Source organism: Rhea pennata, chromosome Z (genome assembly GCF_028389875.1).
Source record: "Rhea pennata isolate bPtePen1 chromosome Z, bPtePen1.pri, whole genome shotgun sequence".
In the NCBI taxonomy this organism is placed as follows: domain Eukaryota; kingdom Metazoa; phylum Chordata; class Aves; order Rheiformes; family Rheidae; genus Rhea; species Rhea pennata.
In genome coordinates this window covers 47,415,655-47,441,436 of record NC_084702.1, presented here as the reverse complement: position 1 = coordinate 47,441,436, position 25,782 = coordinate 47,415,655, and the positions used below count along the sequence as shown (strand labels likewise).

Here is a 25,782-nt window from a genome sequence, read left to right as displayed (position 1 = left end):
GGCACGCTATGCTTAAACAAGGAGAATTTTCATTATATGCACATTTTTGGAGCAGTTCAGCTGTGAGGAATGTGGATGTTCTTACAGTAGGGGAGCAATCAGGTACTCATTTTTCTTTGTAGACAAATTTTATTAGAATAGATCTAAATCTCTTCATTTTCATGATGGACACAAATTCAGTAACACTTAACAAGCAAAAAGTTCCTTGGCGAAGAGGAAATTGAATGAAGGAATTAATCTCTTGATGTATATCCAGTTGTATGAGCTACTCATTTTCAACAAACTATACAATACAGTCAGGCATTTTCTGGAAACAGAACGTGATGAACCCACAACTACACATTTACTCAATTACACAGTTACAAAATTTGGAAGGTGAATATAGAGAATTAAAATTTCCTTAACTGCCCTCAGACTATGAGTCTGTATTTTCACAAACACACAAATTCAGTCACGACAGGACACAATCAACCTGGAGATCTTTTTTCATTATCATGACCATTCTTAGGGATACAATTTGGGTATTAAATAGAGTCAGTTGTTTGTTGAGTTTCATTATCAGAGATTCAGTAATTTTTACCATTTTCAGTAAGGCAAGTGAAGAAACTACAGTCCCTTGTGATTATTTGCCTTCACAAGTGGCAAAAATGATCGGTGATGAATTAAAGTATAGTGTGATGTAAGAGTTTTTAAGGAGTTCTTTCTATTCTGTGAATTTTCTGATGTATGGCTGTGGCACCTCTCCAGCTGTTGAGTTTTGTTCCTATTGATGTGTGTTAGATCTTGTGTTTTATAAATGACACGGAGGTAAAAACGGCTTTGCATGACACTGCCTTTATTAACCAGATTATTCACGGTAGCTTTTTTCGTGCTGAAGTGGAAGGAAGTGCTCTGCTTCAGCTGCAGAGGGGCAGCAGAAGAGCCTGCTGTCGCAAGCGGCTGGGAGCGCCTACTCTATGTGTCTGCAAAGTAAAGGCAGGGGTAGTGAAAGCCAAAAAGGTTGACTGCCAATCCTAAGAAAAAAAGGCACCATGCAAAATCCTCACATTGACATATATGTTCACTTTCATTAATATTAATAGAAGGCAAACGAGGTATATGATTACCTTCATTAATATTAATGGCAATGGAAGGTTAGGTAGGTATCTTAGCTTCCCTATAAATATTACATAGAGCAGCTTTTTTAACGTCTCTGAAGAACCCATGTGAAATGCAGGCGGGAAGACACTGATACTGCTCTCAAACAAATGTAAAGGACAGTAACATTTTAGCTTGCTAAGCATGTCTGGTTTTTTTTCCCAGTGTTACATCAATAAAATTCCCATTTGCCTGATGTAAAGCATTCATTTCCTCATGGACTGTTGCCAGTTATGGGAAAGAACTGATCAATAAAGTAAAATGATGGGATTCATGAATGTTAAAAAGTCATGCATTATTTACGGACTATGCTTAATTCCAGCATGCTGGAAATGAGACTGCTATAAAACAGTGTAACTTTCATGTACTGCAGATATCAGGAAAAACAAGTCAAATCGCTGCATTTGGTTAAGGTATAGAAAGTATTGTCCTGATATTTTTAAAGCAATCAGGAGATACGGACGTGGACGAAGATTTATGACTGTGATTATCTTTTTGCTTGCTGACGTAAATTAGCCTTCTGGGAAACCTAAGTTATTTCTCAATATGCTCTTAATGGTCTGAGTCAGAACTGCAGATGATCTCTCTCCTACAGAGGATTTATAGTAAAAACAAAGGTGAGAGCTTCCGTTGCAAAGGACAATAGAAGTGGGAACAGAAATATTCCATGCGAGTGAGCTCATCCTCCGGCGTCTCACAGGTGCTACTGCTAAGCAAACATGACTCTAGGGGTGCAAGTGGAGCATTTACTTTTCCAGCTGGATCAGGCTGATGATTATTCCAATCATTGACATTATCTCTGCAAACAGGGAATTATACCTCACACTGGCAACACAGGATTTTACCAAGATAATGGATGTTTCTTTTGTCTGAGGTCATCTATATGTTACTGGCCTATGTCAAGGGGATTGAATGATTGATGTATTTCCACATCTCTTTTTTTTCTGATTAATATGGTTATCCTGCCAACTTTGCTTCTAGGATCAGCCCAGGGTAGCACTTTACATAATCCTGCACTGCAGCAGGTACTAGTTAGAACAAGGTTAGCAATCCCAGCACTCAGGACAAAGATAGGAAAGGAGGGAGCCATAAAGCCTCAACAGTCTTGCGCCTTACAGAAATTATTTTCTGTTATCTAGCTGGTAGACCAAGAGATTTCCCCACTGCTTCTATTTCTTCGTGTTGTAACTATTCTGTGTGTAACTATGGCAAGTACTGCTGCAGCTGCGCCTGTGCAAATCGATTTATAAGGCCACCACTAAATGAACTGAATAAAAAAAGAAAGCCTACAGAAAGCATTCAGATATTCTTATCCTTTTACCAGTGGACATCTGTTCTCATGATAAACTTCCTGGATAGTTTGTACAGTATATTGCCCTGGCACAAAAGGAGTAGTGAAAATAATAATCAGATGCCAAAGCAGGAAGGCAAAACGGCACCAGGCGGCCGGGCAATTTGCAAAGACTACGTGCAATTTATGACCTAGATGGTGCTGTTGTTCCCCTCCTAAGAGCAAAAGTCTTCAGAAATGGTGTCCGGATACTTCTGCAAAGTGGTTCTGTTCCACTGAATTATCATAGATGGGCTAGAAAAGACAAATTAACTTCAGTTTTTCGTGTTTTGGCTTAAAACAGACAAACTGAGAGCCTCCACTCTCCCTTACTGGTGTGACAAAGCTGTCTTGGGTTTTGATGCAGGAGAGCACTCAGGCCAGCAGCTCCCAGCACTTGATCTTTTCTTTACAGATGTCTCCTCAAAGACTGGCAAAGGTGCACTGCCTGCACGTCAAATAGCTTCCCTCCTACTGCGTACAAAGCTCTTATATTGAACAGACAGTAAGCATATCATGAATATTCACACCAGAGGAGGTGCTCCCAAAGTTGGTTACTAGAGTTTAACAAATAATCACTTTTATTTACAAAAGCTAGGATCTCATTTACTGCCTTCACACGTGTCCTTTGCCAGTTAGACCTCCCCACCAGGCACCTTGTGTTTGCTTCACACCTTGCAGAGACCTCCCCACGCTACAGCAAGAAAGCAACCTGTGCTGCAAGTGAAAATCAAGCACAGAGCTTCTCACGTTGTTTGCAGACACTTTATTTGCAGTGATGCCCAGGAGTAGTGCCATGCATATCTTCAAATTGAATTAACCCTTCTGATTCATGCAAAAACTTAATGAGGACTGTTCTGTAGCATATCATTTTATTGAATAGTCTTGTAGATATTCTTGTGTGAAAAAAACTCTGTTTGGACAAGTAAGATTTTTGCTTGGGTTCTCGATACATGTTCACATGCTTAGGTAGCAAGTTCAAGTTCCAGCAGAATGTGCTGCTTATCTCAAAAGCTGTCCCTAAGGGGACCTGTGAAGAATTCCCCTCTCTATATTTTTTCCTTTTGCTGAATCATTTATTGCCACTTCTCAGAAAAAAAGGGACATGCTCTCCCTATCACCTACAGACTCCTCCAAACTGAGACCTACATCTTCTTTTATTCTGCTGAAGTATGTTGCTATAAAATAAAGATGTGGTCCACGCTCCTGTCAAATATTTCCTGACAGCATTCACCTGGCCTGCTAGAGGGTTATGAAGATAACACCTCTGCCATGTTACTTGAGTCTTTGTACAATACACTAAGCGCTTCTTGTTTTAGAACTGGACTCTGCCACAGCACTGCATGGTGCCAGAAGAGAAAATAAATCAAAAAATATATATATTCTTACTGGCCATAGTAATTGTTACTTTTCTGCCATAATTTCTTCCTATTCCTCTCCTGTTTTCCCTCATCTTATACTAATTATGCCTCCTCCTACACCCTGTAAAGCAAGTGACAATGCTTTCACAGACTGATGAACTCGTAGCGATTTTAAATATAGGTGCATTAATTACCCCGTTATTCAAATGAGCCGGGAATCCTGCCACAGCAGTCAGGAGCTGACTGACACTCCCAGGAGCAGCTGGGAGCTGCCTCCTTTCCCCGAAGGCTCACACAGAAAGTGCCAAGGCTGCAGTGAGCAGGCAGAGTCGGTGGGCTCCCAACCAGGACTTCCAGAGACGGTGCTGAGAGTGCGGCACTCTGAGCCTTCTCACGGCCCCTACTCTTTCCTTCCCAGAAAGAGTCTGGAAGAAGAAAAGGGGCTCTGATCATTTGTTTGCTACCGAGTTACAAAATAAAATAAAAATAAAAATAAATAATAATAAAAAAAAAAAAACAGTGATGGTGAAATAGTTCAGTCACTTCTATCTTCCAAAACATTCCAGTTATGCCTTCACATACAGAGAGCAGAGACTATAAATCATTCCTATATAAAGAAAAAACTTTCTTCAACTCATTTTCTATAAGCATTTTTATAAGACACTGAAAATTGTACTATGCCTCACAATCAGGTAAAGAAAATATTACAGGAAAAGCAGCTCTCATTCCTGTTGGGATAGATAAAGCAAAAGTTAGGGAAAGAAATCATGGAACTTCTCAAGGCAATGGGATACATGTCAAGGATCTGAGAGAGACAGCTTTACTTAAAGGTTTCTAATCCATCATTAAACTAATCCAGCACATCCTTTTCATAACATAAGGGTATTTTACTGAGGTCGGTACTCTCTGAGATTGTATAGTTCTGTCTGACCAGCACCTGGAAAAGGTAGAAAAGGACACAAGTATTTTAGATGTTTCTGGCTTGACAGAACAGAGAATAGCGTTGCACGAGCAGGCAGGCATCTGATTGCTGCTTTGCAGAAGACCCAAGAGAGTCAAGACGATACAAATTAAACAGGCACGGAAGGGATTATGAAATAGGATTACAGGGCAGAAACATTTTCTGCATGGAGAAGAACAAATCTGAAATGAAACTGGGACAAAAGGCAAATTAACAGAACAGCAGCAGAGACTTTTGGCCGTGCTGGAAGGACCATCTCAGTGGCTTGAAATGCAGTGTTAAAATCCTGCTCCTGTGGAGCTCAAAAGCAAAGTTTTCCTTGACTTCAGGGCTTCCTCTCAGATCCAGGTCTAGCTAGAAACAAAGCTGACTTGGTGTTAGTCATCCTCAAGCCAGAGAAACTGAATCGCATGTAATTTTTATCAGCCTGGACACAACCACAGCCAGTGAGACTGCGCCGTGCTTGTGCTCACACACAAAAGATGACAGGATCCGAACCTGTGTAACTGCACACCAGGCTTCTCTAGCCCCCTCCATGGTGAAAGAGGCACCCACTGAAATTCAGTAGCACTATGTCTCGGATATCAAGATGAATCTGGCCTTTAGCACTTGATCAAGACTATGGCTATACTGGCATTATAAACAGTCAGTGCTGGCTGGTGAAATTCTTTTATCTGCCTGATTTATTTTCAGACATTTGGCTGACAATATAATGGCAGGGAAGCAAATACAGCTGCCCTTTTTTAACAGAAAAGCTGTTTGCTCATCATGCTGTCTGAACTGAAGGCTGTTGCAATTATTATGAAACTATTGTGTTCTTTGACTTGCTTAAAACAGAGAAGTTCCTCACGTAACCTTCAGGACAGTTGGCCAATCTGATTAAAAATGCTCATACTCATATGACAGATTATGGGAGGGTTAGGAAAGAAACCATGGTGGCAGGCTGACAGCTCACAGATTGGCAGTAAGTACTCTGCTAATAAGCCATGAATTAACCCACTGATTAAGAAGAGTGGTGAGTGAGAAGAAGAGTGAGAATTTCAGAGTACCATTTATTCTGCACTATCATCCCAATAGCTGCAAAATGTAGATCACTTGCAGATATAGTGGTGAAATTCCAGTACTCTCCAGTTGTTTTGCCTCCACAAAATGCAAGTGATGATTCCTCCCTTCATGAAATAGCAACTACAGCAACAAAACTTCACAGTAAAACCTGCAATGGTTAATAATACAAAGCTGTTATAGAATGAATATGCAGCCAAAAAAAGATACAGCTAATACAGAAAAAGCCAATGTAAATGGTACATTGTGTAGGAAAGCCTCTACTTCTCAGGGGAAGGTACATTGAAAACTGATGCCAAATTTCTCATCTTGATTCAAATAAAATGTCTCAACAAACAAGTTTGTGCAAGAGAAGGAGTTTCCACATAGTGATGCCCTTTTTCTATCAGAAGGCTTCTGTATTTCTGCAAATGGTAGAAATCAGGCAATATCACTCAGCTATTGCTCCAGGACAAAGATCAAATTTGTCTTCCTCTGAATGCTAAACAACTGTGCTTCATTGTCGGGAAGCTGCCACTTTAAGGCTTTTCTTAAGTAAGGATGCTTCTAATGTATTTGAAATGATATGAAAAAAAAAATACATGCTCTCCCTCTCACCTACAGACTCCTCCAAAACAGAAACCAAAACCAAAACCAAAACACCTTGTAGTCCTGCTGCATGTCACAGACTGTCATCCTTGTATTAGTCTTTTGGGTAGCACTTTTAAGGAGCTGGAAAAGTATATAAACAAGCTTGATAGCCGCTGAGTAGTTTTCATTTTGGAATTTGATCTTTCTTATCGCTAGCTAGCTTTCTTTTGTTCATTTGTTCTCCTCTCCAGGAAGATATGCAAACACTGGAAAAGAGCACTAAAGTCCTTACGTATGTATACTGACCTTTCTTTGTCCTCAAGGCATCTAAATAGTTGTAATAAAAGTCGGCAGCATGTATAAAAGATTAGATACCATTATAGTTTGTGAGAAAAGTACAAACACTGAAAGCATTGGCCTGAAGCCCTGAAACAATACCACTGCCGTGCTTCCACTGGCCTCCAGGCATCTCACTGGAAATGACGTTTGTGCTTCCAGAGCAACCATGTAATACGCAAAGGAAAGAATCAGTTTCACCATTACATGCAAATACCATTTCAGCGCATCTACAGGAGGATTGAGGAGCATTGTGGTGATAGCTGCAGCCACAGTCATCATGAGGGACAACCTGCGTGACACAGCTGCCTGTTACTCCTAGTGTTGGTAGCTGGTGTGGCTTTCCATCACTGCAGCTTCATTCACCAGGAAGACATGTTTGGAGAATGATCTCATTTAAATTGATTGAGCTATTCATAAAACAAATGTCTTGTTGGGTTTTAGTTTAGGAGCTAAGTCAATTTGTATATTAAGGACCAATGTTGATTACATAATGCCATTTCAAGAGACAGCATTCTGCTAACGTCATAGTGTTTGTACCCATTGAGATCAAACCTTCTTGGAGCGAAAATGCCAATTCTCATTTGATTTTTGAATGCTAGTCTTTAAAATTGGATCCTTGTATTTGCACAGTGTAAGTGCTTGTGATTTCCTTCCCTTTGCTATTGCATAACAGTGAGCAGACACAGATCTCCTTCGATGGTCACTTTAGAGAAGCAATACCATAGAGAATCTAAGAGTATAAAGGAAATTACTGACAAAATAAGACAAGGGTGGAGCTTGCTGATGACTGTGAAAATCAAGTTATCATACACTAAGTAGAGGCTAGACTTAATTTCCTGGCACAGTTATATGATACAGTCACTGATTTTTTTTCACTCTGCTGCATGGCTCCAGTGACCACAACTACAGACATATCGTAGTTTGTTTGTCCACCTTCACAAGATAAAGAGTCATGGTAGGAGGCACGAACCACTTCATGTCCTACCACATGTAGTGACACTGCTGAGTATGCACCTGGTCCCCAACACGCCTCTCTTCAGAGTAATGTAGCATCACCCTATGGATTGCTCTCTGTTTTACGAGAAAGCCAGTCCAGTCTCTCCTTTCCCATCCCTACTGCGATAAAGCACATGTGAATTTGGAGATTTGCCCTTTTTCAGGGATATCATTGTATCAGAAAAAACAAGGTTTGGTATGAAACTGAAGGGAGGATACTTAAGCACATGGAAATATCAGTATTGCAGATTAGGGGCTCTCATATAGGCTGTCTGTTGGTTTTTGAAAACTATTCTACCTGCACCACGCTATCTTGCTGAGCAAAGCTGGCATGGCCACAAGAGCAATGGTGGTGGCTCCTGCAGGAGAGAGAGCTCAGGTGGCAGCTCCCAGTTACAGTGACTCTTCAGTGTTGTAACAGAAAAACTGGAAGAAAGTGTGTGCGAGAGCTCGAAAGAAGGGGCCTCTTCATCAGGCTGCTCCTGAGTGCCCGCAAATCAGTCTGGTCCTGTGATTTTTGCCTTTCATCTCGTGCCTCCTCAAGAGAGTTGTTCCTAGGTTCCCATGCAGTGCTAAGAAGGTGCTATGTAGATCAAGAGCGAGCTTGTGAATATGCTTTTCTCTTAATTGCTAGTGTCCTCGGGCCTTCAAATGATCTGTATGATCTCAAGTAACAAAAAGAAGTGGTTTTGGCTGTCTATATTAATGAAAAGAAAAACCTACTGGAAATCTTAAGTAGTGCTTTATCATTAAGAAGGGCTATTCTGGGAATGAGAATGCTAAAGGAAGGACAAATAGACTAGTACAGAGTATAACAAATGATGGTAATAATAAAACAAATGCAAAAAGTTCAGGAGCAAAATCCCAGGTATTTTGACTCCAGCCCTTTAAGGTCTTTAAACTGGAGCAGGATTAAATCTATTTTTCACTCCAGACTATATGCCTAAGTGGGAGAGTTTTTGAGGCACAATATGTATAGTAGTGAAAGGTTTTTTATGATAGTGTTGAACCCCAGATGTTGCTGACTGGCCTTTGGAGGAGAATGGCCCCTTCCCCTGCTCGAATGCGAACAGGCGTCGTGCGTGACGCAGGGAGCCAGCCAGCGGCCCAGCTGCAGGGGTCCCCAGGGTGGCCTGCGAGGTGACGCTGTAATTCCCACCCCAACGGGGAGGGAGCAGTGGGTACCTCTGTCCCTGAGTTCCCCCCTCAAGGGACAAGGTGACTCACTTATGACAAAAGAAAATATGAACTCTTGCTGAGGCTGACACTTGGCAACTCATTTTTCCTTCAGGTTTAAGCTTGGGAGACACCTTGTGCACTGATGGACAGAGGAGAAGCTGTAACCTCCATAAATGTCACAGCACACTTCGGGGCTCCCAACTTTTGCCTAACACCTTTGTATTTCTGCAGGTAGATGAAGGGAAAATGATAATTCCTATCAAATGAGTTCATTTTCCTATTCCTTCACATGAATTTCTTACTCTTGGAAACTCACTTAAAAATAGAGAAAGAGCGAGCATGCTGGCAAAGAGAAAATACAGAGTTTTTCTCACAACAAATACTACAGATTTTATGCTACAAATAGGGAAAAATATCCCCTGTGTCTCTTCTAGAAAGCTACTGAAGAGACTGCTCCTTTCTGATATTTGGTTTCAGTGCCTTTTGTGGTGCTAACTCTTCAGCGATGGACATGTTTGAAATTTTCATGTTTTACTTTTAATTTTTTTTAATTGCATTTTCAAATATTTTGCATGCCATGAAAACTGTCACCTGTAGATAAGAATCACACAGAGTCTTTTAGTGCATAACTAGTAAATTCTGCATCTGTGCAACTGGGACATCATGTACATGCATGTGCATGTGCAACACCGTCAGTGCAAACAAACAGCCGGTGGGGACCGCCCTGTCCACCTTCCCCAAATCTCATTATTCCAATTCCAGACGAAAGTCAATAAAATCACTCTGGGTCTCTGGTTTGGTAATCACATAATAGCTTGCTACTGGGCACTGTGCGCTACATTTCCTCTTACTGCCTCCGTCCTTGCCCTTGGCCCCCGCTCTTACACATCCAAGCTCTTTCCGCCAGCAAGTTGAACCTGGAGCGCCTTGTCCCTGCCATGACGCAGAGCAAATGAACCCCGAGCTGCTGGCAGGGATTTAATGCCCACTGACAGAGTACAGAAAGGGGAGCACACTGTCACTCTGCTACAGAAATGAGAGAAATATACAGATAACAAGATTGCACGTATTTTCATGTTAGGCTGTCCGAAACAGCAGTGAGGATTCAAAACTGTTTGAGTGAAAGATTTCCAAATGAACATCCATCAGTTACCAATAAAAAAGAGGCAAAATATCTGGAAATGCTTTCTCTTGAAGAAAGAAAATGCAGTCTGGGACCAGAGCCTTCCCATTTACAACATCATCAGGTACTTTGGGGAAAATGATTAGTAGTGATTTTTAAATATATTTTTCCTTTTCCTGGCTTTTTTCCCACCCAGGAGTTATTTGTGGTTCTACTAGAACTTCATGTCTGTTCAGTCTGCAAGCAAAGATCTCTACCATATGTGTATCCATCCATTTTCTTGCCCCATTTTTGGTCCTTTGTGGGTGAGAGAACGAATAGGTCCCGGTCTTTCTAGTAGATGTGCGGTTTTTAAATAGCCTCTTCTGTGAAAGTGGAGATTTCCCTCTGAAATCTCCCTTTCTCAAAGGCTTTCTTCTGTGGGGCCAGTGCCTCTCTGAATGCTACAGAAGAACTGAGATGGATTACTTCACATCATCCAGGAATAAACCGCAGCTCCGTCACTGTCTTATTTATATTTGATAGCATGAATTGCTAGCAGGCTTGTATTTGCATATTAGATTAATTAGATGCTGTCTTCCTGGCATTGCCTGAAAAACTTTATAATGTGTCAAATTAAAATCTACACGGATTTCTTTCACACTCAAGATTTTTTTGCAATGTATATTTAATTTTCATTTTACTGGAAATTAATTAACACTGAGTACAGAACAGGCAGGTGACAAATGAGTTGCCACATTAGAAGGCAGGCTAGCAAGCAATGCGAAACACACATTCCTAATGCAAGAACACCAGTTCCTCGGGTTACAAGTTGCACGCACCGTAGTTAGATGTCAAGATACAAGCAAAACCCCACCATTTAGAGCACAAGAAGTGGGGGCACCAGCCCAGGTTAGCCCGCTGGCCCCAAGATGGCTTGGCTCACCCGTGTGTATTCCAGATTTAGCTGTCACTGACTGTGGCAGTGCCGTTACACAAAGCCAGACCCTCACTGTCATCCCACTGACACTGTGTTGCCGTGCAAAGAGGAATGAAGCCAGAGATAAAGTATGCAAGGGAGTTTTACACCATAGCAGATAAGATCGGTATTTACCCTCTTTGCAGGGAGGGAGAAGCCTTGGATTGCAGTCCCAGTGCCAGAGACAGGTCCTGTACTGGGAGATGCATGGATGCCAAACACCACCCCAGAGTCAGCGACCGCCCTCCTTTTTGGGACACCGGTGTTGTCCCGTGTGGTCTCTCTCTCTCTGTCTTTAACCCTGTGGTTATCGAGTTTCTCCACCCCTCCTGCCACGGATAGTGCATGGCCACGGCCCGCGTAACCCGAGGCCAGGTGGGATGGATTCGAGCTGCCCCGAGGGGTGCCGGACTCCCCCGGGGGCTGTCCCGAGGCGCCGGCACCCCTTACTCTGGCTCCCTGCAGTGCCGGCACCTTCATCTGCAGTGATCTCTGTCTTTCCAAAAGCCAGAGCAGCTGTCTGAGCCATCTGAGCTGGCAGCATGAAGGAAATACGGGCATTAATGAAACACCTGCTGGATTATTATACTCAGAGGAAAAAGAACTGAACATTATTTTAAATTAAATTGTCTTTGGAGGGCCCTTGTCTCTGGCGAACCCCTGGGCAGGAAGGGAAGGTGCCTGTCCTCATCAGCTCACCATGTCTTCATGGCACCAAGAGCACCAGATGGGGTCCGTGGGGCCTGCCCAGAGGCTGCCAGAGCCCTGCCTGCTCCCGGAAACACTCACTCGGCATCTCTCCATCATGGATAAGTTCTTAGCTATTTGCCCTGCCTCCCCGCACCCCCCCCCCCAAAAAAAAAAAAGGCAAAAAGCATGGCACACATCGCAGCATTTCAAGAGAAAATACGGAATGAACCTACAGACTCTGCCAACATGACTAAATCTCTCTCCTGCCAGTGCAGCTCCTGTTTATAATTTGTACTAAATGAGTTGAAAAAAATAAAACGGGCTCTGCATTGCTGGAATTTCAGCTGCGTTTTCTGATATCCTCTCATGTGTACTGGGAGAACTGCCTCTCACTGTGTATCAAATTTTAATTGCAATCAGTACTGAAGTTAAAGCCCTGTAGAAAAATATGCTAGCAATTCCTCTCTAAGAAATTTTCAGTCTTGAAAACTATTCTTCTGCTTTTGCTCAGTTTATTCAGTTTGTTTATCTTCAAGACACTCTGCAAGTTTGATGATTGATTTATTTGGACAGTTTCTTAAAAACTGAGGTATACAGTGCCCTATTTTGCAGTTGTAATGTTGTAGTTCTGCAAGGCAGCACAAAATTACAGAAATGCACATATGAGACTTCTGTAAAAAGATATTTTTTTTAACACTCACACATTGAATTACAATACAGAGGCTTACACTTCAGTCTCACCTCTGACTGCATCTCTGGCCTTTTCTTTTGTAATAGTGAACCCCTAGAACTATACTGCTATGCTTTATCTGTTCATACTGTATTGAAGATTATAAAAAAATAGGATGCATTTGAAACTGTCAGCAGCACAGTTTGTTATTTCTAGGCTGTGAGGACTACAAATCAGTAGGACAGGTAGTTTCCAAATGTACCTCTCTCCACACATCCTGAGATTAGCCTGAATGCTGACTTTTCAATCTGACTTTAGTTTCTGCAGCAATATTGTACTGTCAGTACAACACTGCTCTGTTGTGCCTTAGGCCTAAACTGAGAGCAGCCCTCTAATTTCCAGTCACAATACCCATGAGTGTGTCTATTTGAATGTGTTAAGATCTAATAACTGTTCACGGAAACACAGGAACTCATTTGCACATCACCACTGGGCTTTGAAAACAGAGGAAGAACTGAAAAAAGAACCCTCAAAATCCATATCTTTTCCTACTGAGAGAAAAGGGCAAATCTCAGAATTTAGTATGCTAAATGAAACTGCAAAATTTTAAGATTCTTACCACTCAGGTTTCACTGCCTTTTGTCCTTAAAACCAATAGAAATAATGAGATAAGAGATATATCTGAGTGACAGGGCAAAAGGAATTTAAGAAGGGGAAAGCAGAAGGATAATTAAAACTTTCTTACTTTCAGTCTCAGAAAGGATTGGTTTCCTAGGCAAAGAATGATTGATTTATTTTATAGGATAGTAAGACCCAATTTCTGCGGTGCTATACATATTACAAGTAAAGAGTGTTATACACACGGACTAGAAACCTGTGAACCCCAAACGACATTGCTAGCTTGCTCGCAAAACCATGCATGTCATCGCAACGATCCCAGCAGGTGGCACTGCAACCCAGGGAAATCTTTCTTACTTTGGTTGGTAGGCTCCACACTTAGACTTTAACTTATACTAAAATTATAAATGACTGAAATCTGAGACTGCTTGATTTCTTGAGTTATTTTCATTGCTGCCTTTCTGCATATTTGCACAACGATAATATCCCATGGCACTGCATGAACATAATTGGATTTTTTTTTCTTACACCCTTCTTACAGACTGGAGCGTCTGCAAGCAAAGCTGTCTGTGTGTGCTGAAAAAAAGGCAAGATTTCAGACAAAAACCATACCCTAATTTGTCTTTATAACATGTTTAACTCGTATGGAGGGACAGAACAAAACACAAGCTGGCAGAGCAGAGCACAGGATGAGGTAAGTTGTCAGAGGAAATGAGTCAGTGCCCAAAGGGAGGAGAAGGGGTTCCGGAGAAACCAGGCAGTAGAAATCAAATGCTGCCTTCTGCCCAGGGGATCCTATCGAGAAGCTGAATATCATGAAATATTGGAAATCCAGTGCTGGCATGCAATTTTTATATGGAGCCATTTTGAGCAATAGAAAGGGTTGTGTACGTCTTACAGCATAAATTCCTCAGATCCTGTCTTTTTGCTGCATGTTTGCATGCTTCTCAGGACAGAGGAGTGCTTGAGACTCCCAGATGTTATCACAATATCACATAAAATAATTGAATTGAATTAATCAAGATAACACATAACATCTAGCTAATCCTGTCTTGATTTTCAGTGGTTTTCAATCTGGAGTGGTTGAGACCAAGGTGCTTCATGGACCACTTTTAAGGGAGGTAAGGGACGAGGAGAAACCAGTTTGTATACACTAAATGGCAGCCTAGCTATATGTAATCTTTAAAAAAAACTCATGTTCCTGGTAACGCTGAATATTCTCCTCTGCGCAGTGTGTGAGTAATGTTTTGTGCAGCTCTTAAAAATCTCTTAAAAATCTGGTCTGCGACACTGTGCTCTGTAAACAAGCCTCAGCGCTGCGATTAAGCAGCAGAGGAGAATGTCGGGATTGTGGTCAGAGGGAAGAAATTTAACTGGCAACCGCAGGCCGGCTCAAGGAGCTCTTGCAGCAGAGCCTGGAAACAGCACCCAGGCAGGCTTTTCCCCAGCTGGAGGTCATCTCCCCGCTCTCCCCGAACCAGCAGGTCCGGGCAGAGCGCCGGGGCCAGCCGCCGTCAGGAACTCGCTAATCCCTGGCAAGCTTTGGGAACCCCTTCCAGAGTCCCAGCTGCACAGCCCATGTTTAATCTCTTCCACTGGGAGCTCTGGTCCCCCAAGGAAAGAGGAATTTCTCTCTTTGGGACGTAAGGCATGTTCAGCCCTCTGGCTTGGAGCCCAGCGCTTCGGCAGCAGCGGCAGAGAGGTGGAGGAAGTGCTTCGGCAGCATGAGCACAGACCCGGGCACCCTGGCGCTTAACCATTCCTTCCACACAAGCATTGGCACGCTAGCAGCCTGCCGACGGCACCTCTTTTTTTTAGGTTTTGGCTTAATCGGCATGTTAGAAAGAAGCCAGAATCTTCCCACGTCAGCCTGTAATGCTGGCACAGTTCATCGGAGTTTGGCTAACAGGCAAATGGACTGGTGTCTCGACTTAAATTATTTCTTCTGATTTTTCCCCTGCGTGGGGGAGAAGGGACTTGTGCACGCACTGCTCTCTGGACACAGCTCATATTGTCATTGCAGAAATAATTGTTTTCAGGCTCGGTTTAAAATTCAGAAGGGCCGGCGGAAAGGCAGCGACTGCAGTGAGCGCTGCTGAAGCAGGTCCCTGGCCAGCACGAGCAACCACAGGTCCTCAGCCGGGCTGGACCCTCCGCGGTGGAGGAGAAGGAGGAGGAGCTGCCTTCCCCCAGACCAGGGAGCAGCAGATGTGCATTCGTGCGGATATGATGTTTATAACTCTTTGAGCGCAAAAGATCTTGTCTCACTTTTTTGCAGGGCAGGGAGCGTCTGTCTCCTTGCTTGAGGCCATTATTTTTGCCACATTTAATGACTGCACATTTATTCTTTAGATGATTACTCCACCCCCCCAAAGGAGGCTGCGGTCGGCCCCAGCCTTTCGAGAACAGCTCAGCGCTGAGCAGACGTCCCAGTCCCAGCCCCTTCGGTGACGATGATTCAGAGCAGAGGCATGAAGTGACTAATAAGCCTCCAGCTTATTAGCTAGAGGGGCACAAGGGCGGAGGAGCCATTTGCTTCCTAACAGGAAGGCCGGGCTCCTCTGCGAGGGAGTTTTCTCCCCTGGGTTTCGGAGATCAGCACGTGGCCCGAGCACCACAGGCTTCCGCTGAGGAAAAGGCCCCGGAGGTGGCTCCTCGGCTGCGGCCACGAGCCCGGCTCTGGGACCCAGCATGAGTCCTTCCAGGGAGGAATCACACGCTCCTTCCTCCACTACGAGCGTCTCGTGTGACTAGGAAACTTCTGCGCCTCCGATGGCCTTTCCCGTGGGAAGGCGCTGGTAAAGCGGGAGCCGAAGGACGCCGACGGCGCCCTGGCAGGGGCTGCGTCACCGTAGGCGAGGCAGGTGGTCAGCTCACAAGAGCGGCAGAAGTCCAGATAATTTCCTTTCTCTCATCAGCAATTTGCGTGACGGAGTTTTTTTTTAAATCCTGCCACACGTGTTGAGTGAAATACTGCGGAAATACTTTTGTAATTGCTGGCATCTTGTTTTATAGTCAGTTATTGAAAATACATTAGAAGAAGCGCCATCAGAGCTCAGCGAAGACAGCATCAGTGAAGACTCTTTAAAATGCTAACAGACGGCAGAAAAAATACTACGCAAGGCTGGCAAAAGAGCATTTTGGTGTTTTCTAACCAGTGGTGGCAGCCAGCACAGACAGAGGCACTCTCCCAGCAGCAGGCTCCAACAAGGCCCCAGGGAGCAGGCACCAAAACGACGCGTGTGCCCAGCTAAGGGCTCACACTGTGGCTACTCAGCAGCTACGTGGAGGAGGCGGGTGCAAGAGCTACTTTTCCCTCTTTTCTGATCACTGCCTAGCCCTAGAGATTTTCTGAAGTTTCTATCAAAATTCTTAAATTATTCTTAAATTCTTAAGTTTAATGTCTTCTTGTGTAAATTCAGCGTAGATGTGTACAAAATAGTTGAGAGACAGATATACAAACATACATACACACATAAACGTAAACTATTTCAGCATTATTCTTATTTTTGCTTTTGGATTAGTCATAAACTACAATTTCATCTGTTCTGGGCTTCTTCAGCCCTAACTGCCAATGTATCTGGGCCTGGGTAAAAGAGTGAGAAAAAGAAAACACAAAACAAAATAGATAGAAAAAGAGACAAAATGTATCATGATAGTGTGTCACATAAAACCTTGTCTTCAATATCCCAGGATGTTACCAGAAGTAACACCCACACAAATGAGTTCCCGCATCTTTGCAAACCAATGTAGAAAGCTTTTTAGCTTGTTCTGTGGAACACATTTTAGCAAATTACAGCTATTTTTCCTCACCTTTCCCCTGCAAAGTCATTTGAAGTCTCTATTAATGCCAAGAATCCCCAGACTAATTCCATCTGCAGGTAAGTATTGTTTATTATAAAGCTGGCAAAACTCTGGCTTAGTGAAAAAAAAAGGTCAGTCCATTCCCCCCAAAGCTGCAAGTGTTGAACTCTAAATTTATGGAACACTGTCCACTGTGACAATTAGCAATTAGTGCTATATGGCACTGAAAGGAATACTGCTACTATTAAGGAAATCATTGTTTCTATGGCAAATGGAGACCAAGAGAGGAAATGACCAAGAAGTACCTGAAAGTTGCAGTCTCTCACAAGGATTTTATGTTTTGCACGATAAAGCATTGACACACAAACAAATATACTCTGCTAAATTCTGCGTGTTAAAAATTTAAACTGTGCTTAAAAGGCATGTATTTGTATTGATGTGATTTTCTGTTGATTTTGAGACTTTCTAGTGTACAAAGGCTTCCAAATTTATTTCTAAACACACAGTGTTTGTTCTGGCTTACCACACATGGAGCTCTGAAGAGTCTTCCTTATCTGAAGTTTCTAGCTATAAATTAATCTAAGCTTACACCTTGAAAATCAGAGGCAAATGTTAGTATCATTTTCATGAATATGTTTTGCATCCAGCAGAGTTCCTCCACATCTATAAAGATCTGAAATTTCTAGTACATACATTTTGCTGTAATTGCATAATTCACTTCACACTTAAGAGAATATACTTCATCTGAAAAAAGCTTTTTTAAAAAAAAACCAGCAGATAAAAATGAGCTACAGGCTAGCCACTCCTACATAGTTGCAATGTTTGACATTCATTGGGGGTAACGCCTAGCTTGTTCTGCTATACTTCCCTTTGGACTTCACTTTTGAGTCATAACTTTGTGCTATATGTATCTATACTCAATCCATGGAAATACCTGTAATTTGCTACAAGCTGTACTTATTGAAACAAATAAATGTCATAAAGCATACTTCCCTAAACTGTTTCCAAATTAATGTCAAGAACTATTTTGGGGATACCTTGGTCTCATTCTAGTTGTCTTGAATCTCGGACGACTCCCCAAACTGACAGCACAGGCTGGTTTCCCTGAGAGAAATAGGAGAAAAGAAAGAACCAAAGATGTGGGGGGAGGAACAAAGTCCTGTACAATAAAAATTACAACATTTGATTTTTTCATTGATGATCATATGTATCATCATACATATATGATCATTTGGATTTCTTGTGAAAATGCTCCATATAGGTGTAGTGTCCTCCAACTTTTGTACGTATCATCCGTATCCAACTCTGTTAATGACAACATTCTAAAGTTTTTCTTTTTTGAATTAATGCCCAGCTCAGGACTTACTGATTTACAAAAAAAAAAAAAAAAAAACAAAAAAAAACAAAAAAAACAAATCAAACCAAACTGAAACAAAGACAATTGTGAAATCAACTGTAATTTCCTCTTGGCTAGCATCAAAGGTAGGGATGTCTGTCTGCAGAAAGGAAATTTCCATTCAGCAGAGTGATGGAGTCTGGTGTAGAATCTTCCAGCCATGCTGATGAGAGCTAGATCAATGGAAAGGGCATACAATTTACATAATAAAAATGAATATTTTTATACCTTATACAAATGTATGTGTATACACGCATACAGCGAGAAACTATTCTTTTTCAATGATAAAGATCTAGAACATTTTCAGTAGTACAAGGATGTTATCAAACCATCTACTTTATCAACAAATAGGATTTTTATAGCCAAAACCATCAGCTGTACATCACTTTACTGAGTAGTATGTAAACAGAAGCAGTAGAAGAATACATGAAATGTACTTGTCCATCTTAGTTACTGCTGGTGTGTTAAAACAGGGTGGGAACACATGCATCAGGTGAAAAAGTAAATCTCGTTTGCTAAAGGAAATACGAGCTGAGACCGAAGAAAGTCTTCTGCAATCATTTACAAGTCAGACACTTCAGAAGGATAGTTTCAGGAAGCTGCAATCCCCAGGGACACATGGAGACAAAATACAAATGTTTGCATGAGTGTGACAGCAGCATGGGACGATGCCAGCCTCTCAAATGTTGTGGCTCCTAAGTTGTGCCTTGTAAGTACTCTACTTTCCCACTTTCTAAACACATAAATGCAAATTTTGGAGTGCTGCTAAGCAGGTATTAGATTTTAGCTGCTCTTAAGTCAGGGACTCAGGTTAACAAACAATATTTCTCACAGGATGTAAAATTTGATGGGCAAAACCATTTAACTACATGTTGTTCATGGAGCCATTTTACCAGTACTGACCAAAGTGCAGGACGTGCCATCCATTAGAAAGTGAAAATTTGTTTGCAGTTTGAAGAGAACAGATAGAAAAATCATGACAAGAGTTTCTGGGCCAGAAAGAAAAGAAGTAAAGAGATTAAACAAAACTTGTTTAACTGGTTCTTATACTCCTCTTCATATTTTTCAAAACTGCCACAGGAAGAAATCTAATTATAGAAGAGATTTTGTATTCTATTTTGTAAATTTGGTGAGTGACTTACAAATTTGTGGTACTATTATGCAAGTTATAGTAATAAAATATGTATACCTGTCAAAAATCTCTACAGACCCTGCCAGAATTTTGCATCTTTTTATTCAGAGATACTTGATATCAACCGGAGCTGTTCAGAGACTGAATGTGGTAGGGAAAAGGTAAGTCTGTGATTCTGAGTATAAATTTTAGACTCCCAATACCTTGAATTAAATGCAAATGTACCCATGAAGAGTATCTCTAAATGTCTATTAAAAGCCTCAGAATTATTTTGGAATGCTTATTTACATTACACATTATCAGAATAAATAGCTCCTGATGTTGCTACCTGTCATTACTCCTGCTGACACACACTGGACAAATCCTAGGTCTGTCGATCATCTCTTGCATCTGTCTGTGTTTCTGATCACTTCGGTGCAGTACTCCACTCCACACACAGGTAAAACCTCAGCAGGCGTAAGGGAGTTTGTTGTTCATTTGTGTATGACAGTTGCAGATCCTGTGAAGAAGTAAGCAGAAAATGTAACAGAAAATCAGTGTGAAGAGCCCTCTAATAGCAACAGCTGAGCAAACCCCCTCACCCCAAAGCAAGAACTGCTTTTAGGACTGGAGCCCAGTCACGATCCAAAACGTTACACAGGCACGCAGTGCTTGCGGGAACTGGGTTACGTGATGGAGAGGCGCTCCTCCTTCCTCCGGCTCTTGCGTGTCTAACAGCCTCCACAAAACGACACGTGCCCGTATAGCAGTGACATTTTAGGTGTCTAGTTTTGGAGGTAGATTAGGTACTTTTGGAACAAGCAGTGTGTATTTAGATGGCAAATTGCATAGCCGAATGGGGTTTCTGAGAGCTGTTTCAAGCCGCATGTATATACCTAGCTTGTTAACAGGAGAGCTTAAGGCTGACCATGTGCTTCTGGATCAGCCGAACCCTCAGGACTCTGCAGGATACAGACTCAGATGACCAAGTGTTTCATGTACTACTGCCTTGTTACTATGTAACTCCGTAATTTCAACTACTGGCAGCTTCAGCTGCTGTCATTAGGCACGTAGCAATAAAACCAATGAAGCACAGTTAAGTGCCTCCTGAAGCAGTGTGTCAGCAGGGAGGATCCTCTGCCCACAGCCTAGGAATGCAGTCCTATCTGTTAGACCTGTCAGAGTGACCCCGGAAAAAATAACATGCAAAAGACTGGTGTAAAAGTCATGCATTAAACATCCCTCACCTGTACTTCCTCCACAGCATCTTGCCTACATGCACGTCCTCATAGACCAGTCCTATGTAATTGCTTCTCATATCGTGGCCTGCAATACAGAGCTTAGTTAAGGGCTGGGTACTCAAAATTGTAGGCACTCGACCCTTAGAGTAGAACGCAAAATTCATAGACGTTGTGGGCTTAGTCACCTGAAAGGCTAGCTTAAAAATCTGCCCAGAGGTAGTCGAAAGGCATGTTAGGCAAGGCTTTAGGCAAACGAAGAGTCCAAACCTTCCCTCCCCGATGGGGGTTAAAGCCATCCCCAATGCAGACTCTAGGGACTCACCTCGGCCCACTTGAACCCCCTCTCCCTGAAGGTTCATTTCATATTATTAGTTACATCATTCTTGCTACAATGTCTTATTTTATTTTTCTAATGTTCTATCGTTTTCGAGGAAAAGTCTCTTTTGCATTATATGCAATTTTAGGGTTTTGGGACCGCAAGGGTTACATGTCAAGAGCAGGTACCTGGAGCTACTGCAGGGCTGCGCCCAGAGGCAGCGGACAGCCCTGGAGGGGAGGGATGTCAGGGGGGAGCTGGGAACGGCTCAGGCGATCCCAGAGGGGAGCTGGGAACGGCTCAGGCGTCGCTTGCGGACCAGAGGCCCAGCCGAACGCCTTCGCGGAGGAACAGGGAAAGGCCGAAGGACTGGCTTTCGCGAGAAGCTTTCCTTCGGTACTTCCACTTGCGACTTGTCTAGGGAAGCGCTTGCGTTTTCCCTCAAACCCTGCGGGAGCCAACCTGATTTTGGAGCAGATGTGCTGCTTTTAGAGGCGTTTCGCTGCCTCGACGGGGCGAAGCGCAGAGGACGCGGCAGCCGCCCCGGGGGAAGGGGCGTCGCTCGGGCACCGGCCCGACCCAGGGCGAGCCCTGCGGCCCGGCCCGGCCCGGCGCGCCGGGAGCGCCGCCCGCCGCCGCAGGAAGAGGAGGGACGGGACGGGACGGGGCGGGCCGCAGCGCAGAGACCGCTCGGCGGGGCAGGGCGGTGCCCCCGCTGCTGCGCGCGGAGCCGCGGCCAGGCAGCCCCTGAGGCGGCGCCGCGCCATGTCTCAGCGCGCCCGGGGGGCGCCGCCGCCCCCTGCTGCCGCCGCCGTCGCCGCCGCCCGGCCGGTAGGTTGGGGGGGGGGCGACGCCGCGCGGCTCCGCGGGGGCTCCGCGCCCGCTGCGGGGCCTCGGGGCGGCCTGGGGGGAGGGAGGGAAATGAGGGGGAGGGGAAGGGCGCACCCTCGCCCCAGGCCCCCTCAGAGCGGGCGCGGGCGCGGCGCTGGGCGCGGGCGGGCGCGGGGCGGCTCCCGCCGCGGCGCCGCCCCGGGGCGGGGCAGGGCCGGGCCGGGCCGGGCCGGGCAGGGCAGGGCGGCCCGCGAGGGGCAGCGAGCGGTGGCGGCCATGGCGTTCGCGCGGTGGTGGTACGCGATGGTAAAGAGCGGCGGAGCGGGGGGCGGCGGGCGCGGGCGCGCTGCGAGCGGCCGCCGGCGCTGAGGCGAGGCGAGGCGAGGCTTTGCCGCGCCGCCCGCCGCCTTTGCTCGTCCTCGGACTGGCAGGACTGTGTCATCCTTTGGAAGACATCCGTAGGGAGGCGCCGCGCCGCTGCCCGCGGGCCCGGGCTGGCAGGGCCTTGGCGTGCCGGGTGCTCCCGGAGCAGCCGGCTGCTCCCGGTGCCTCGGCTGGCCTTGCCTTGCTGCTCGTCGCTGTGACCGAGCCCGCCGTCGCTTCGCGGCTGTCTTCTCTCCGCTTTCGTCGTGCGAGGAAGCAGTTTGTCTTTTTGTGGAATAGTTTTTAAAAAAAATAGGGTTTGCCTTCTGTTGAAGTTTATATAAGGTGACTTTCGCAGAGGGCATTGTGTTGTCTGCTGGGTGTCTGCACTCAGGTAGATGAATCCCTTGGATTTCTAATCGTACTTTTAGGTTGCTCTAAATGGCCTTGACGCGTGATTACTAATGTGTTTCAGTGTCGTTCCGTGTGTTAAGTCAGTTATACAATATGGTGAAGGCGGCACAAAGTCTCAGATAAAGTTTGGGAGCTGCTGCATTAAACGGAGATAGGAATATTAAAGACCTTTGTAGTCCTGGGTCACTGAGCCTCGGGTGTGAAAAGATGCTAAGCCGTACGGTATGTTTTCAGGTTAGGAACCTACTGATTTGTAATGTTTTCCAGTCATAAACCTGCCAGTGTTTTTCCTGGGTGGTGTGTTTAAAGCAGAACGTGATTGCTGTAAGAATAATGCGTTTTTTTTGCCTGTGCATTCCTTGCACATCTTGGTTGAAGCTCCTTCCCAGGTCTCTCCTTGCTGTGCTCTGAAAAACATCACTGCTCTCATGGGTATGTTTCCCCATTTCAGCAGAGAACAAGTACCAGATTCCTCTCTAGCGTAAAATGGTGCGCCTCCTTTGACATCTCTGGTGCTGTGTTATTTGACATCAGCTGGGAATCTGGCAAGTAGATGTTCCTTCTTACCCAGTTACTGAATGTGTTATCACCGCAGTCCTCCAAGACGCTACGCAACGGCTCTGAGCCAAAGGCGGCTTGTTAATGCTGATGTGACTCTGAAGGCCTGGGGAGACTTTCACTGTTGTCTTGTAGCAAGAGCTTTAGCTGGGATCTGATTTTTGCAAGTGCAGATTGAAAATGTGGTTGTGAATTCAATCATTAATATTTTGCTCTGTCTTTTTCACTTAGGTCGTGAATTTTCTAATTTATGAATGCTCTTTTTTTCAGAAATTGCAAGTACAGCTATAAAATGATAGTCACGCATTTTTGTATACTGTAGAAGATGATGAAGATCTTAAGATAAACTTCCATGTTTATGATACTTCTTTTTCTTTATTTTGAGATAGATTTTGTGAGAATGTTATGATTCCAAATAAAGTTTATAGGTGGTTTAGCTTACTCTGTTATTGGTTAATAAAGTGTGAAAGTATTTTGGGGCAACTTAATTCTAGGAAACAGTTGTTAGTTAAATTTAAAAATGCAATTCAAATTCCATGCTGAGTGGTTTTGTGACTGAGTTGGAGCCACCCTGTCTGTTAGCCTGGTTATGGATATGATATTACTGTGTGAATACAGTGATTTGGTTTTATAATGAAAAATGAGCAGAAAAAGAGGAAGAATGGTGAAAGAAAAAGTCACCTCTCCCAGGCAGCTGGGGTTGAAAAGGAGCAAACTGTGCATACTGGCCCAGAAAAGGTTAGTTTATTCTCTTGCTGAAAAGATTTTTTTTTTAATTTTATTATTTTTTGGAAGAAAATTCAAAGTTTGGAAATGCAGAGCAGCAAAGAGAAATTAAAGAACATTTTGATCTCTTCTCTTATTTTATACATGAGCCACTTGGGGGACAAATGTGGTCTACCCAGAGGGTGTATGAGGTACTTTTGTATGTTAACTCCTCAGGATGGCAAACTTTTAAGTGAGACAATACACTCATAGACCGCTTTATTATCTGAGGCCAGAGACTATAGTGCACAGTATTATATGGCTGCCTGACTCTAACTGGCTTTGGGTTAAAAAATACTTTGATCTGGACATACGTGCTTTGTTCCAACTGCTAAACAGCATTTGGATTTTAAGTCAAAGTCTCATTATTATAGATGATGTGTGGCTTAAGTTTCTGGAGTAGAAACTGCAGGCTTTTAATTTCCAAATGTATGTGCCTTGACACCCGAAAGGGAGATGCTCTGAGCTCCATCCATCCATTTCAATACAGCATGTGCCTCACTTTAGTCCTGGGACAGGGCTGAACTGTCCCAGGCTGATGCTGTGACTCCTCTCTCGCCTGGGTTTCCTCTGTATGGAAACTAGCTGATGGACTTAGGGAGGAAGGGTAAGATGATTGGCCGTGGTAAATATTTGGCGTGCACAGGGCAAGCTAGGTAAGGCTACTGCCTTTCACAGATGGAGCTAGAGAGACCAGGGAGGAATTGAGCTGTAAAACTCCTTAAACTGTCTTTCTTTCTTTCTTTCTTGGGAAAAGAAAATGCACATTCATTTTGGACTTTTAATTGGTATTACGGCTTTTATAACAGTGCCCAAACCAAAGAAACAAAAACAACAAAACATGGATCATGTACAGAAGGGCAAACTTGCATTGTTAGCCAGCTTTCATGAAAATAATTATTCCATCAGACAAGCCAGTGAAATCCCATCATTACATGCAGTATTATTTTCACAGTCATATACAAACTAGATGCTATCTACATAGATAACAGTAAGACCTGCATAACCGGAATCATTTTGGGTGTCAAGGCACTTGGCTTTTAGAGTGTTGTAATGCTAAGAGCATCGATTTAGGGCTAGGGCCTAGTCTACATTGGAGTTTTATTGGGTAGGAGCTCTACTTCCTGCAACTTACAGCTGTGCTCTAGAACAGTTACTGTTTTGTCAGCAAAAGCACTTTTGCTGACATTGTTTTTACTGGTGTGTGTGTGGTGTGCTTTTACTATACCAGTAAAAAGCATAGATAACTGGTTTAATTGTGTCTGTATTAAAAGTGGTTTTATGGGGCTGTGAGTGAATTCACTTATTACCTGAATAAACAGCAGTTTAAGTGGCTTGTTTTGCCCATGAAGAGGAATAATTGGAATATGAGAACAAAATTTTTAAAATTAAGGCCTATCAACTTAAGCATCTAATTGATGCCCCAACTCATTTTAAAAACTTGAGTCATTAGGGTTTTGTTAAAAGGAATTTTTGAAATGTTTGTCCTGTACTGTTATAACTGAAATAAATTGGAGACAAGTAATGTTTTTTTTCTTTTAGTTTTACGACATCATTCAACTGTACAGTTTTCCCAGGCTGTCCAGTGCACTTGAACGCATTCCAGCTGAAGATAGTGCAGTGATATATGGATCAATACTTTCTCCTTATAGCTATGTGAAAAAAGTGCTGTAGAAACTCATTACTTTAATGGATTAGCTAACTTCACTTCCTGCTACTCAACCCACAAAGCGGTAGAGAAATAAATAGGTTCAAACTCATCTCTCTCTACTTAAACAGAAACAGAGATGGATCCCCGTTCTCATGTGTTTGGGTGCTGTGGAAAGTTACTGTATCGGGGGTGCTAGGTTAATAGCTATATTATGTTGCCATTTGCAGTCATTATAAAACCTATAGCCACTTTCTTTGTTATGAAGATTAAATAACATGTTTTTGGAAAAGATTTTTTGAGTGATCGTATTCGCCACTTTTTAAAGATCTATAAGGCAA

General features: G+C 43.5%; 1 protein-coding gene and 1 long non-coding RNA gene across 5 annotated transcripts in view; one reads left to right on the top strand and one right to left on the bottom strand.

Annotated features, from left to right (window-relative positions):
* The window catches only part of LOC134153764 (uncharacterized), a 36,506-nt gene extending 15,024 nt beyond the window's left edge, over positions 1-21,482 (bottom strand). The window contains exons 1-4 of one of the 2 annotated variants that reach the window (XR_009961222.1): positions 21,325-21,482; positions 20,553-20,631; positions 19,655-19,825; positions 17,836-17,902 (exon numbers count right to left, since the gene is read on the bottom strand). This is a non-coding gene — a long non-coding RNA (uncharacterized LOC134153764). Of the gene's footprint in view, positions 1-16,870; positions 17,903-19,654; positions 19,826-20,552; positions 20,632-21,324 lie in introns of those variants that run through there. The other variant, XR_009961221.1, reaches the window with a different exon arrangement.
* A 130-nt stretch (positions 21,483-21,612) lies between these two features.
* Positions 21,613-25,782, top strand: part of CAST (calpastatin) — a 60,657-nt gene continuing 56,487 nt past the window's right edge. For 2 of the 3 annotated variants that reach the window (XM_062600002.1, XM_062600001.1), the window contains exon 1: positions 21,613-21,693. In XM_062600002.1, the coding sequence (XP_062455986.1) occupies positions 21,628-21,693 (66 nt within the window). In that variant the 5' untranslated portion in view covers positions 21,613-21,627. Of the gene's footprint in view, positions 21,694-21,932; positions 22,000-25,782 lie in introns of those variants that run through there. The other variant, XM_062600003.1, reaches the window with a different exon arrangement.